This window comes from Chiloscyllium plagiosum, unplaced genomic scaffold (genome assembly GCF_037043375.1).
Source record: "Chiloscyllium plagiosum isolate Xiang-an unplaced genomic scaffold, Cpla_swu_hap1 HiC_scaffold_32, whole genome shotgun sequence".
Classification (NCBI taxonomy): Eukaryota; Metazoa; Chordata; class Chondrichthyes; order Orectolobiformes; family Hemiscylliidae; genus Chiloscyllium; species Chiloscyllium plagiosum.
This window is the reverse complement of record NW_028270170.1, coordinates 12,996,816-13,010,249: the sequence shown is the minus strand read 5'-3', so window position 1 is coordinate 13,010,249 and position 13,434 is coordinate 12,996,816. Positions and strand designations below refer to the sequence as shown.

Here is a 13,434-nt window from a genome sequence, read left to right as displayed (position 1 = left end):
ACTGGGAAGTTATTAGATTTTTGGTGCTCTATCTTTAATACTCCATTCATAGAGAGGATCCCTCAGGTCAATATTTGAAGAAACCCACAGGAAAATGCAAAACAAAATTGGATTCTACAACTTCTCACAATTAAAAATCCATCTTCTACTGCATTAGTGTCAGTTAATTACATCAAAAAGATAAGTTTCATTTTCAGAGATGTCACACTGTCAAAGTCCATTTTCTACAAAACTTACCTGAAATGGCTTCACTGCAACACCTCCTTTATTTTTCTTCTTGACAACTTCAATTAGTTTATTCACTAATTGGTCAGTGACATAGTCAACATGTCTCCCACCCTGGAAAAAGAAAAAGTGTCACACAAGCATCAAAACACTTCAACTAAAACAGTTGACAACTAGCTTTGCAACTCCAGCGGGTTTACTCTTAGTAACAGTGACTTTAGCCGTCTTGTTGACAACCTTTGAAATTATTTGCTCAATCCACTTTACATTAACAAACACCTTACAAAGCTGTTCAAACCTCAAATTTTCACCAAAGCTTTTAGGAACTATACTTAGGTTACATCAGCAACTCCTTTGGTTCAATGATGATTTATGCTACAACACTTTTTGAGAAACACCTCGTCAATTTTTGTACGTTAACAGGTGCTTGTAAATGCAAGGTATTGTTGTTAACAAGTATTTTACTGCCCAGTTCAATACACAACATCACTCTCATTATGTGTGTTACAGATTGATTAGTCATTTCCTTTACAGTTTCTAGATTAGAGTGGTGCTGGAAAAGCACAGCAGTTCAGGCAGCATCCGAGGAGCAGGAAAATTGACGTTTCGAGCAAAAGCCCTTCATCAGGAATAGAGGCAGAGTGCCTGCAGGGTGGAGAGATAAATGAGAGGAGGGTGAGGGTGGGGAGAAAGTTGCATAGAATACAATGGGGATGGAAGTGATAGCTCAGGGAGGAGGTTGGAGTGGATTGGTAGAAAGGAAGACAGGCAGATAGGACAAATCATGGTGACAGTGCTGAGCTGGAAGTTTGGAACAGGGGTGAGGTGGGGGAAGGGGAAATGAGGAAACTGGTGAAGTCCACATTGATGCCCTGGGGTTGAAGTGTTCTGAGGCGAAGATAAGGCATTCTTCCTCCAAGCGTCGGGTGGTGAGGGAACGGCGGTGAAGGAGGCCCAGGACATCCATGTCTTTGGCTGAGTGGGAGGGGGAGTTGAAATGTTGGGCCACAGAACGGTGTGGTTGATTGGTGCGGGTGTCCCAGAAATGTTCCCTAAAGCGCTCTGGTAGGAGGCGTCCAGTCACCCCAATGTAGAGGAGACCACATCGGGAGCAATGGATACAATAAATGATATTGGTGGGTGTTACAATAAATGATATTAGTGGATGTTTACAATAAATAAGCTCCCTCCTCTCTGACCTATCACCTCCATCCCCACCCCTATTCACCCATTGTACTCTATGCTACTTTCTCCCCACCCCCACCTTCCTCTCATTTATCTCTCCACCCTGCAGGCACTCTGCCTCTATGCCTGATGAAGGGCTTTTGCCTGAAACGTCGATTTTCCTGCTACTCGGGTGCTGCCTGAACTGCTATGCTTTTCCAGCACCACTCTAATCTAGAATCTGGTTTCCAGCATTTGCAGTCCTTGTTTTTACCTATTTCCTTTACAGTGTGAGAAGTGCCAATGGGAGATGATGCCCTAGTGTTATTATTTCTGGACTATTGAAATACAGGTAATGCCCTGGGGACCTGAGTTTAAATCATTCCATGACAGATGGTGGGATTTGAATTCAATAAAAAGCTGGAATTAAGAGTATAATGATAACCATTAACACATTATTGATTGTTGAAAAACTCATCTGGTTCAATCATGTCCTTAGGGAAGGAAACTGCCATCCTTATCTGGTCTGGCCAGTAACAGCTCAAATCCCATGAATGAAAAAAAGGGCGTGATCATCTTCAGTCCAGACAAATGTTCCATTCACAACAGCTAAGATTATAGATTGTCAATTTTGTTTTTAAAGCTTCAAATTATGAGAATTTCTGCTGTCTACTTGGTATTTTTTAAGGACTGCAACTCTGCAACTGATACTCTGCAACGCTTACTCCATTTATCACCAAATATGCAAGCCAGACAGGGATTTAATTTTACTGAATGGACAAAGGAGAAATCTGCTAATTCTATGCTCCTTGCAACTCCCAACCTAAACTTCCTGTTCCCTGAAAATCTGCCCTCTAAATACTGCTTTTGCTTGGCAGCTAAAACATTGCCTTGGTTAAGATCACTCAATGCACACAATATCGAACCATGGATTTTTATAGCCTGTGTAATTCAGCTACCCTGAATAATGTAGTCAATCCATCAAAATAACTATTTTCTTTCAAGTGATGCTCTCCAAGACAAATATATGTGACCAAACACCTCTATAATTATTAAAAAGAAAAAGCTTACCTTTGTGGTAGCAATGCTGTTTGCAAAGCTTATCTGTTGGAAGCCTTTCTCACTCATAGTCACACAGACTTCCCACCGTTCATTTACAACTTCATGGATTGTTTTAAGTGGGCTACCTGTTTCATCCACTTTATCTTTTATGTAAAGATCCACGTAGCTACGGAATCCAGAAACCTATAAACAAAAAGACAAAAGTTATCAATTTTGAACAATGGCCAAGATTTTGCAGCATTATGATGGTGAAACTGTCAGTGCTCCCCAACATTACTCCTCTGAAACTGACACTTCAAGTCCACACATGCAATTAAATGCAGAACTGTGAAAGTTGCTATCCGTGATTGTACATTTCTTCAAAGGGACAGTGAAGTATCCCTAACCTGCAAGCAATTAGAAATAACCGAATTGATTAGAACTTTCCTTTTACATTATTAGTCAATTGCAAAAACACTTGAAAAAGTCAATTACTGCATGTCGTGTAACTGTGTTCAACGCTGAAAAACCTTCTGGTCGTTAAAAAACCAACTCAATATTTGTGGAATGTCAAATTTCTCTAAAATAATCAGTAATTCCACATAGTTTTAAATATATTTTAAGATTTTACGATGTTATGAAGCAGCAAAAATCTCATTTGAATCCCCAAATCTTACTTCATTCTAAAATTGAATTAAACATTGAAGGATAAGCAGTGCACTTTCTTCTGGTTTGGAGCCATTCAGAATACTTCATTGTAATTGGTTATTTACTCTGTTTAATAACTTGACTGACGGGCTCCTGAAGAATGCCTTGGCTGGACACCAGTTTCAAACTCATATCAGAAAGGGAAAATCACACCAGAGATTACAAGACTTTTGTAGGTAGATTCCTTTAAGGTTATTGGCAGACATAGTTGCCTCACCACCGACTGTGAAAACCAAATAATGATCTAATTTACTGCTCAATTCTGTTTAAGTGCATTTAAATTGAAGCTCTCAGAAATTATACATGAAACCTTCCTTACCCTTGATTGAAACCTGAGGACAGAAGAAGGAAATTGCAATATTACATGTAACAGAAATCTATTCAATGGGTCATCTTGGTGCTGGTAGTGGTGGGGTAGGAGGTGAAGACCAGGGGCCAAGGAGCACGCCATCAATCCGCTTTGCCCAAGAATTACTAATACACACCAAATATGAAGTGTACAAAAACCTATCTGGGATCATAACCTGAATACACAAATGGATATTTCTTTTGAACATTCAAAATAAGCAGCAGCAACATTGATGTACTTTAACTTTTCTGCTAAATATATAAAGGAAATATTTTGACTATGTCATTATATAATATTCAACACTAAAACAAAAGTAAATAGCTACTTAATTTTTAAAACCAAATTAAAATAAGAAGCTAACTTGCTATTCTTAAAAATGCTGTGGCATTCAGCTATATTTTGCTCCCCCAGCCCCAGAAAAACCTAAATCACCCCAAAATTATTATTTAAAACGTACAGGTAATTTCTTGCCATTTAGAAACACTTTGACTCCTTTACAAGTCCCAGCAATATCATATGCTCTTCGTGACATTATCGCCACAATATCTTTATCAAGCGTCTGCATTTTGAATTTAGGAAGATCAGGTTGAAAAGTGATACAAGTGTAGTCATCGCCGTCAAAGGACTTGATTTTAGCTTCTTTTGCATCTCCCATATTGTTTATCCAAGTCTGCAGATCAAAAGCACAGTAAAATTTAAGAAAAATGATCATGAATAAACTTAATGTCCTCTTAGGATTTTACAAGATTTTAGATAAAAGTCTAAAAGATTCTAAGTCAGAACTTACCTGAAGCAAATGTGATAATAACACAGTACAGACTGGGATTCCCAAGAATAAATGCAACTAGGGAACATATGACGATTATTGAAGGGCTTATGCCTAAATTGTTGACTCTCCTGCTCCATGGATATTGCTATTTTCAGTGCCACACATGTTGACTTTGATCTCCAGCGTATGCAGTCCTCACTTTTGACGATTATATGCAGCTTTATAAGACTTTGGTTAGATCACACTGAGGATTGTACTCGATTCTGGTCGCCACATTACAGACAGAATGTGGAGCCTTTGGAGAGGGTGCAGAAGGGGTTTACCAGGATGCTGCCTGGATTAGGGGTTGTAAAACTTGGATTTTCTCTGGAGTGGCGAAGGCTGAGGGGAGACTTGATAGAAGTCTGTAAAATTATGAGATGCATAGATAGGGAGATGTGAGGGGCAAGTTTTTTTTTACAAAGAGTGGTAGGAGTCTGAAAGTAGCTGCCAGGGATGATGGTGGAATCGGATACAAAAGGGGCATTTAAGGGACTTTTCGACATACACATGAAAATGTAAGGAATGGAGGGATATGGACCAAGGTCAGGCAAAAGTTTAATTTGGCATCATGTTCAGCACAACAATGAGGGCCGAAGGGTCCATTCCTGTGCTGTACTGTTCTTTGAAATTGTGATAGCACTTGACTGGAGGTATCTTTAGGGAACAAGTGTTGCTTGAGTTTTGTGCTACTTGAAAATTGTACGCCCAGACTACTATATAATCAGTATCTGGTGTTTAACATTGGTAACAGAGAACAGTTAGCTGTAAATCAAAGTTTAGTCTAGCCAAAGATGACTTGGAGAAAACTTCAGAGATGAATGAGTTAAAATCTAAATTACTGGGGTATGATTAACCACCTGTATTTTCTAAAGTGACCATGTGGACCTGTGTTAGTTCTTCACTAAGATGAAAACTTACTATGTCTTTTGTACTTTCACTACCATTCAAAAACAGGATAAGAAGCAACGCATTTTTTTAGGACCGGAAACCGATGAGAAAACTTGGATGATGGTTTTGTCAAATTATTAACTTACATGGATTAAGTTTATAAAAAAGATGATTTACTAACTGCTGATATATACAGAAAGGCAAAAGTTCCAGATAGAAGTATTCAAAACTAAACAAAAAAAAAGGATTTGGAAGAAGATAGAGATATGAGTCAAAGAGAAGGGACTGTATTATCACAAGTTTCAAGTCACTGATGAATATGTTGGCAGAATTGTAAGATTCTGCCATATTAAATAGCAGATGTACAACTACTGTGTGTGGAATTAAATAGCCAAAATGCTACCTTGACTTAGAGTAATAAAGATCGGAACAATGTTAAGGAACTTGCGAATTGTACCAGTTTCGGATTTGGGGATCACAACATATTAAAATCTTTCTTAAAACAAAACAGATAGAATTACTCATTTTAACACCAGTTGCAATATCTAGTGAAATACTATTGTTATTAAGTAGACTATCAATGAAGAAAATGAATATAGATTTGATATAGAAGACAAAGCTATTGTATTTGTAAGATCTGAGAATTTGCAATTTACACAATCAGGACATTGTTATATTCCTTTATTGGTTAATAATGTTAATTTCTTCAGTGGTGAATTAAGAATTATCACTATCATTAGGGCACAGAAATTTAGAAGACAACAAGTTAATTGTACAAAAACTACAGCCAAATTGCCCTTCCATCCTCCAAAAGATCAAATCTTTTGTAAAGGACGCAGGACTAGGGGATGGACGGTACAACAAGCTTAGAGAATAGGCAAGTGATAGATGCGAGATTTGAAAGGTATACCAAAGGGCAATGTTATGGCCTACAGAATGTCTGTAATTGGCGAGATTTCAAAAAAGTGGTGACTATGAATCTAAAGGCAAAGGCTAAAGGAAAAAAATCATTTTACATTTGTGGATTTGCTAACCAGATTGGTCAGTTGAAAATAATACAGTTAAGAAATAATTGTGCATAAATTAATGAAAAAGTAGGTAAGGACTGGTCTTGGACCACTCCAGCAAACTTTCTCACTGATAATAGGAGGGTTGATGGAATATGCTAATGATGAAATTAGAGAAAAGTCTGCAAACTTGAAAGTAATAGTTAGGAATACAGTAACATAAAAACCTTTTGACAAAGGGGTATGTGAAAGCAAATATGGTTCATAAACGTTTTGCAGATCAGCCAAACTATAAATTATCATCTGTTCTGGCAGGAGCTCTGGTGGAACATATTATTTGAGCAAACAATAGAATGCAAAAATTCAAAATGGAGCATTACATTTTGAAACTTACATTATTGGGAGACGCCAGGAACATAAAGCTTTTTGCTTTTAATGAAGCTTCTTATGAAAACTGTGAAGGATCTCAAGTGCAAAGGGTTTATAATCTTTCTTTTGGGAGAGGAATATAAATGTTGCGTTTTAGCTTGGGATGTTATCAGAAAAGGAGTAAAAAGTACCCTAGCAGCAAAAACGCGTGTTCTTGTTAGGCAGTGGAAACTTGTTTGCAAAAACATTGTAGGAAATTCTAACGGGGATTCAGCAGCAATATTCAGAGTGCTACAATAATAAGTCAATATGAGAAAACATACATTCAACAAAATGTGTGAATGAATCAGATAATATAAAAGATCAAGATAGTAATTTTAAAGCACATGCTGGAAAAGGGAGAAATCTCCAAATTGAAATGGATGAATAGTAGCAGTTAACTACTTACTTGACTTACAAAGAAGCAGGATTGGAAAAAAGACATTTAGAAGTCTAATGAAAACACAAAAAAAGCAGGAATATAAAATGTTGTCATGCTGAAAATATGTTATCACTTTGCATTGTTTGCATTTTTCATTATTTTCACTCATATTATTATTATTTGAAAAAGGTGAATGAAAGGAATATATTATCATCTAAGGACTGGCACAGATGTCGGCGACAAACTAGAGCTAGGGAACTGGTAATGGGTATATCTTAATTAAGGGATAATTGGGTGAGCATTTCACTAGGTGCATGGTGAACAAGTAATCAGCAGTGATGGAAATCGCTGCTGTACGTGAACTTCAGAGGCCTGCGCAGTCAGAAAGAAACGAAAGAGCTCAGCTATTAATTATAACTTAATTCTAATAATTGTTAAATAATATTAGAGCCTTTATGAATTAAGTTAGACCAAACAGACTTCTTTTAATCCAGAGTTTTCTATTCAATGCACCTGCTTGAAGGATTTCTTGTACTCCCTGCAAGCAGTTTCCACTGTAAACTTGGTGCTGAAAATATTGCAGAGTTTTGCACCATAACCATTTCGGCCACCTGCAAAAAAATAAATGAGGGTAATTCTCTTGTTCAGTAACAGATTAAACAGTAAAAGGTGATGGCATCAAATTTTTGAATTACACACTGAAGCTGACATCACCTGAATTAGTGACAGTGATTCCATGTATTTTGAGAAATAAAACATTGAAAAAATAAATATTTATCTAGCTATATTAAGATTATCTTTGAAAATGTGTATTTGTTTGCAAAATCTTACTTCCATTACATATATTGTCGTTGCCTTTGATACATTTACACCAAAATTGCTCAAGTGGACTTATCATTTTGTATTTATACCTATCCTTAAGTGATGTCACTACATCTATTTTGATTTGCTCAACTCCTCAAACTATAAATGAAACTTCTATACTTCAACCAAATCTACCTCTCAGACTTCCATGGGCTTAGCTATTTAAATAGAAATAACGTGGCAGAATTATAGAAGTGTTATAGTGCTGTAGACTATTCAGCCCATTGTATCTGCAAATGGACATTACCTACTGCCCATTTCCTGCTTCCACCCATACCTTGCACATTATTTCCATCCAAGAAATCATCAATGACCTCTTGAATGTCTCAATTAAAACCTGTTGTCACCACACTTTCAAAGAATGTAATCCATACCCTAACTACTCACCGTGTGGAAACGTTTATTTCACATTTGCTCCTTTGCAAATCATTTTAAAGGTAAAGCTGAAATGTGCATTATAAATCAGAGCAGGGTATATGAATTTAATTTAAGAAATATGTCAGAGCATTGACGCACAGTGATCCACACCTTCTAATCAAGGCTCACTTAATCTTGATTCTCCCATATAAAATGCCAGAGGCAATCAATGCCATGGAACATAAATGTACTCAATTGTGGGATGCTGACTTCCTTCCTCCTTTTCCGCCCCTATAAGAGGTTTATAGGGGTAGCACAGTGTCTCAGTGGTTAGCACTGCAGCCTCACAGCAACAGGGACCTGGGTTTGATTTCCACCTTGGGCAATTGTCTGTGTGGAGTTCCCCTAAGTCTGCGTGGGTTTCCTCCAGGTGCTCCGGTTTCCTCCCACAGTCCAAAAGATATGCAGGTTATGTGAACTGGCCATGCTAAACTACCAAATCAGGGATAAATATAGGGTAGGAATTACTCTTCCCTTGTTGGACCGAAGGGCCTGTTTCCATACTGTAAGGAATCTAATCTATAATGGGATATCAAATTAGGTACTCTGAAATTCCAGAAATCTGGATTTTGAGATGCAGATCATTGAGTCTTACTTGTACTTATTTCTATTGTTGAAAAGTGTGGTGCTGGAAAAGCACAGCAGGCCAGGCAGCATCCGAGGAGCAGGAGAATCAACGTTTTGGGCGTAAGCCCTTCTTCAGGAATTCTGAAGAAGGGCTTATGCCCAAAACGTCGATTCTCCTGCTCCTCGGATGCTGCCTGGCCTGCTGCGCTTTTCCAGCACCACACTTTTCAATTCTGGTCTCCAGCATCTGCAGTCCTCACTTTCTCCTTATTTCTATTGACTCATTATGAAGTTACGTGGTTGGACATTTTAAAATAACTTCTTGATTGCAACTTTGCTGATTCATAAATTTTACAATTTGATTAAAAACTTTTAAATTCCAGAATCCCTGTTACAAAGATGCATCTAGCACCCAGGATCCGATGCACAAATAGTCATTCTTACTGTAATTTGTAACGTGAAACAACAAAATCAAATTCTTCTTGAGTTCAATGTCACACGCAAAGTATTTTACCTTTTGGCAAGATTCTAAAATCAGGGAACTGTTTATAGCTCATTCTTTTAAATAGATGAATTCCAAATAATAGTGAATAATACACACACCAGTAACTTTCTTCTGATCATCATCATAGTTGCTGGAGGTCAGTAACTGGCCAAAAATTAGATTAGGAACAAAAACCTTCTCTATTTTATGCTCCACAACAGGAATTCCCTTTCCATTGTTCCAGACAGTTACAGTGTTGTTTTCACTGAGGAAGAATAAAAAACATAATTTTACTATCATGTTAACTCTCTTTCTGACTCCCTAAATCCCATTCACAATCCACAGGCATAAGTCAGGAGTGTGATAGAACAACTCCAGTTGTCCAAATGAGAGCAGTAGCAATGTTATCGACACTAACTCATCCAATATCCATACTGCAACACAAGCTTCAGCACTATCCCATTCATCATCAGAAACAGCCACTCCCCATATCAGCTGGAGAGTGGTAGTAGCATTGTTTACAATCTGCAAATGCACAACAGCAATTTGTTAAATCTCTTTCAACAGTACCTTCCAAATGTGATCTCTACCACCTAGACAGACAAAGGCAGCAGATGTAGGGAGCACAACCATCTGCAAAGCCAACCCCAAGCCACATTCATTGTGCTCTAAACTTATATCACAATAGCCTTGAACCTCTGGGGGTGGACTGATAAAACATGGACTGCTGCAGTTCAAGAAGGTAGCTCACCACCTTCTCAATTTGGTACGGGCAACATGGTGCCCTTAACCTCAACAGGTTCTCTGTCTCGTGGTAGAGTGGAACCCAAATTGGAATTGACCAATAGCATAAAAATTGCAATCCTAATTTTTTTTGATCTGCATGCCTTAACTAATTACCTGTACTGTGCATGAGGATTTCACACTAGCTATTGATAATTCATTCTAATTCTCTCCCAGAATGTATTAAAACCATTCAATTTTAGAAACTTTAGTTTACAGGAGAGATACGTTTGCTTGCCATCAAACACTGTCAAGCTTTAGCAACATATTACTTTGTGGTGAATGAACTGGGCTGACTTCTGATGTTGACATTGGCAGTAGTGAAGCTACTTTAAACAGTTTAGCATTGAGCTGGCTTTGGATTAATTGTTAAATTTGGATTATTAATAGTTCAAAGACTGACCATATTGATCTTCAGATTCTTCTGATGTTTAAGGTGGCAATGTAATAATACAAATAACATGAAGAAAATTTGGTAAAGCTAAAATATATGCAGCTACTGTATTCCTTCCTGCGCTTTGGTCACTAGACAGTAAATAAAGTTTTCATACTCATCCCAAAGTTGTGGTTGCTGTTTTGTCAGATTACAAGTCAGAAAAATGCCAACAGTTCAGAGCTCATCAAGCATTGCTCACTGACTGCACTGGTGGCCATTTGCAATAATCATATTTACAATAAACATTGAATATAAAGTATATCTGTCTTTTTCTTACAAGATATCACCAGCTCTCGCTTAAATTAACCTTAGAAATATGATTGCACAGTATACAATCTTTTAACATAATGTTACACGACTCCCTTATAAAATGGGATCAGTTTAAAAGTCTCATTGTATGTTTAACTAGCTTTAAGCACTGAATTTTATGCCTTGAAAATTCACTTATAAAGATAGATTTCCTGTTCCAAAATGTTTCGGAATCCACTAAAGTTTCTGAATTGATTTTAAAAACACTTACGGATCAATGTTGATTTTGATGCACGACATGTTTTTATCCCTCTGCTTGTTATCTGCTGCATTCACTGTAATTTAAAAAATGAGAATTGATTTAACAATGTAATTTATACTCTCATTTCAAAATGTGTTATGATTATTTCGGAATTTTTTTTCCACATACCTAGAATTTCATCAAATATTTTGTACAAACCAGGAACAAAAGTCACTTCTCTGCAATTTAGGCCAACTTCTTCATCAAACACCCACATTTGCTATAAAATAGACAGATTACATTTTGATGTAATTGAAGATCACACACAGTAATTTTCTCAGATAGGTTTTGTGGTTTCATCAGCAAACTTCAGGGGAATGAAAATCCCCACTGTTGCATTTTCAATAACATTAAAAGAACCTGCAGTAGTGGGGGTTATACAACTAGCCTCAATCTGGATTAGGGATGCAAAACAAAAATCTATTTCCCAGTGAAGCTAAGTTTCATACAGTCATGCTCATAAATAATCTTTGTAGTATATTATTTCACACCCTGACAGTTATGAAAAATAGACTTATGTAAGATGATGAGTCAATTAGACTTGAAATGTCAGCTTGCTCTCTCCAGTGTGAATTTCAACATTTTTTGTTTTCACTATAAACTGTTTTCTTTACAAAAAACAAGTATAGATTATCACTCAAATAAAAACAAGACACTGGATGCTGGAAATCAGAAATAAAAACAGAAAATGCTTGAGAAACTCAGTCAGGTCTGTCTACAGTGACAGAAATTGAGTTAGTATTGAGTTCAATACGACACTTCATCAAAACTTTAGATTAGCATGCTATTTCCACAATGCAAAAATCAATACTTACTTGTGAAACTGGTTCCACAGAGCCAATGTAACTGTCAGGGCGTAGCAAAATATGCTCCAACTGTGTTTTTTTCTGATAGATTCTTTCAACAGACAATCGGCGATCATCACCTTTCTTCAACTTACTTATTTGATTGGGAAACAAAGGCTGTTTGAAGGTGAAAATAAAATTAAGATATTATTTTTATTCTTTTTCTTCTGCGTTCTTTATGTGAAAGCAAGTCCTTTGTGACTAATGGTGGAATTATAGCAAATTGACATGATTATTGTTCTAAGGGTAGTCTATCGCAGCCAGTACGGAGTCAAACTTGTGTGTTGTTGGCATTAATTTGATCCACGTACGAGCTGTATAGATCTAAAGAACAACCCCTTCCCCAAACTGATGTTTCATCCTATGCAAAACATACAACAAATTGATATATGGCAATAATTAATGGACCGTATGCCATCATATGGGAAAGTTGTAAGCCATTTGTCAAAGTAACCATCACCAAGAACCAAAATACTACAATATTGCTGGACAATTTATTTTGGGTAATTACCACCAATCAAACATATAGAAGGCAGTGTCACCAAACTGTAAACCCAAAGTGCGCTCGTGCCAGGCAAATGGATTTTCATCCAAAATGCTACCACAGCTCAAAGTCCTCCCTCCAAATACAAATTAAGCTTTCATGGATCAACCTTTATTTATAAACCTGCGAGGGGATTCCATACGTCTGTGGACAGTGTACAAAAACCACACATCAGTATGTTTTACTGAAAACTTAAGAATAGCAACTGTTCTGTCAAAACATTCTGTCTATTTTCTCTGAACTTTGACATAGCCACTCAATACTAGATGTTATCACGTGTTAAATACCTAGATTCCTTCCCAACTGGTAAAAGCCCCTCCCGTTGCAATGCAAACCCCAGGAAAAATATTATTCTGTCATAATGAAGAAAGAATCAAGTCCAGAGGTGCATAAGGCATCACTTCCCAATTGCAGCAAATCATGTAGTGTACAGGTCATGTTAACAATCAGGTGAGATACCTCTTGCACATCTCTAGACCTGGTTTCTGTCAAAATAAAAGAAATATAGGCCTTTTGAAATGGATTTTAAGAAGTTTATCAACACCTATCTAAAGAAAAATCTTAACATAAAGTTGAGCACCTCTATGATATCCGCCCCATTCAACTGTCTCTACACTAAATTAGACTTTTCTCCAAAGAAAATAACTCTGGTTAATCTTCCCCGGCAACTTGTATCAATTTCTTTTCTTTCTGATATGTTCCTTCTCCAAAAGAAAACTCTGGTCAATCTTCCTCGGTAGTGGTTTCAATTCTTTTCCTTCCTGATATGTTTTGCCAGTTAAAATAATGGCTGGTGTCTTCAACGGGGGGAGGGGGTGAAATGCAACAAAACAAGAGGCTTTGCAGATAATTATTTTCTTTTCCAAAACAAAAAGGACTGCTCTCTCGATCTCTTCCCTCGAGGTAAAAGTTAGATTTAGATTTTCTACAAATAAAACTGTACATTTTAAACACAATCCCG

The 13,434-nt window shown here is 37.0% G+C and overlaps 1 protein-coding gene across 3 annotated transcripts in view; it reads right to left on the bottom strand.

The window, feature by feature from the left end:
• top2a (DNA topoisomerase II alpha) overlaps positions 1-13,434 on the bottom strand; it is a 59,671-nt gene that overhangs the window by 45,879 nt on the left and 358 nt on the right. For all 3 annotated transcript variants that reach the window (XM_043674888.2, XM_043674889.2, XM_087977798.1), the window contains exons 2-9: positions 11,900-12,046; positions 11,214-11,304; positions 11,055-11,118; positions 9,435-9,580; positions 7,497-7,594; positions 3,945-4,157; positions 2,461-2,634; positions 238-339 (exon numbers count right to left, since the gene is read on the bottom strand). In XM_043674888.2, the coding sequence (XP_043530823.2) occupies positions 238-339; positions 2,461-2,634; positions 3,945-4,157; positions 7,497-7,594; positions 9,435-9,580; positions 11,055-11,118; positions 11,214-11,304; positions 11,900-12,046 (1,035 nt within the window). The remainder of the gene's footprint in view (positions 1-237; positions 340-2,460; positions 2,635-3,944; positions 4,158-7,496; positions 7,595-9,434; positions 9,581-11,054; positions 11,119-11,213; positions 11,305-11,899; positions 12,047-13,434) is intronic.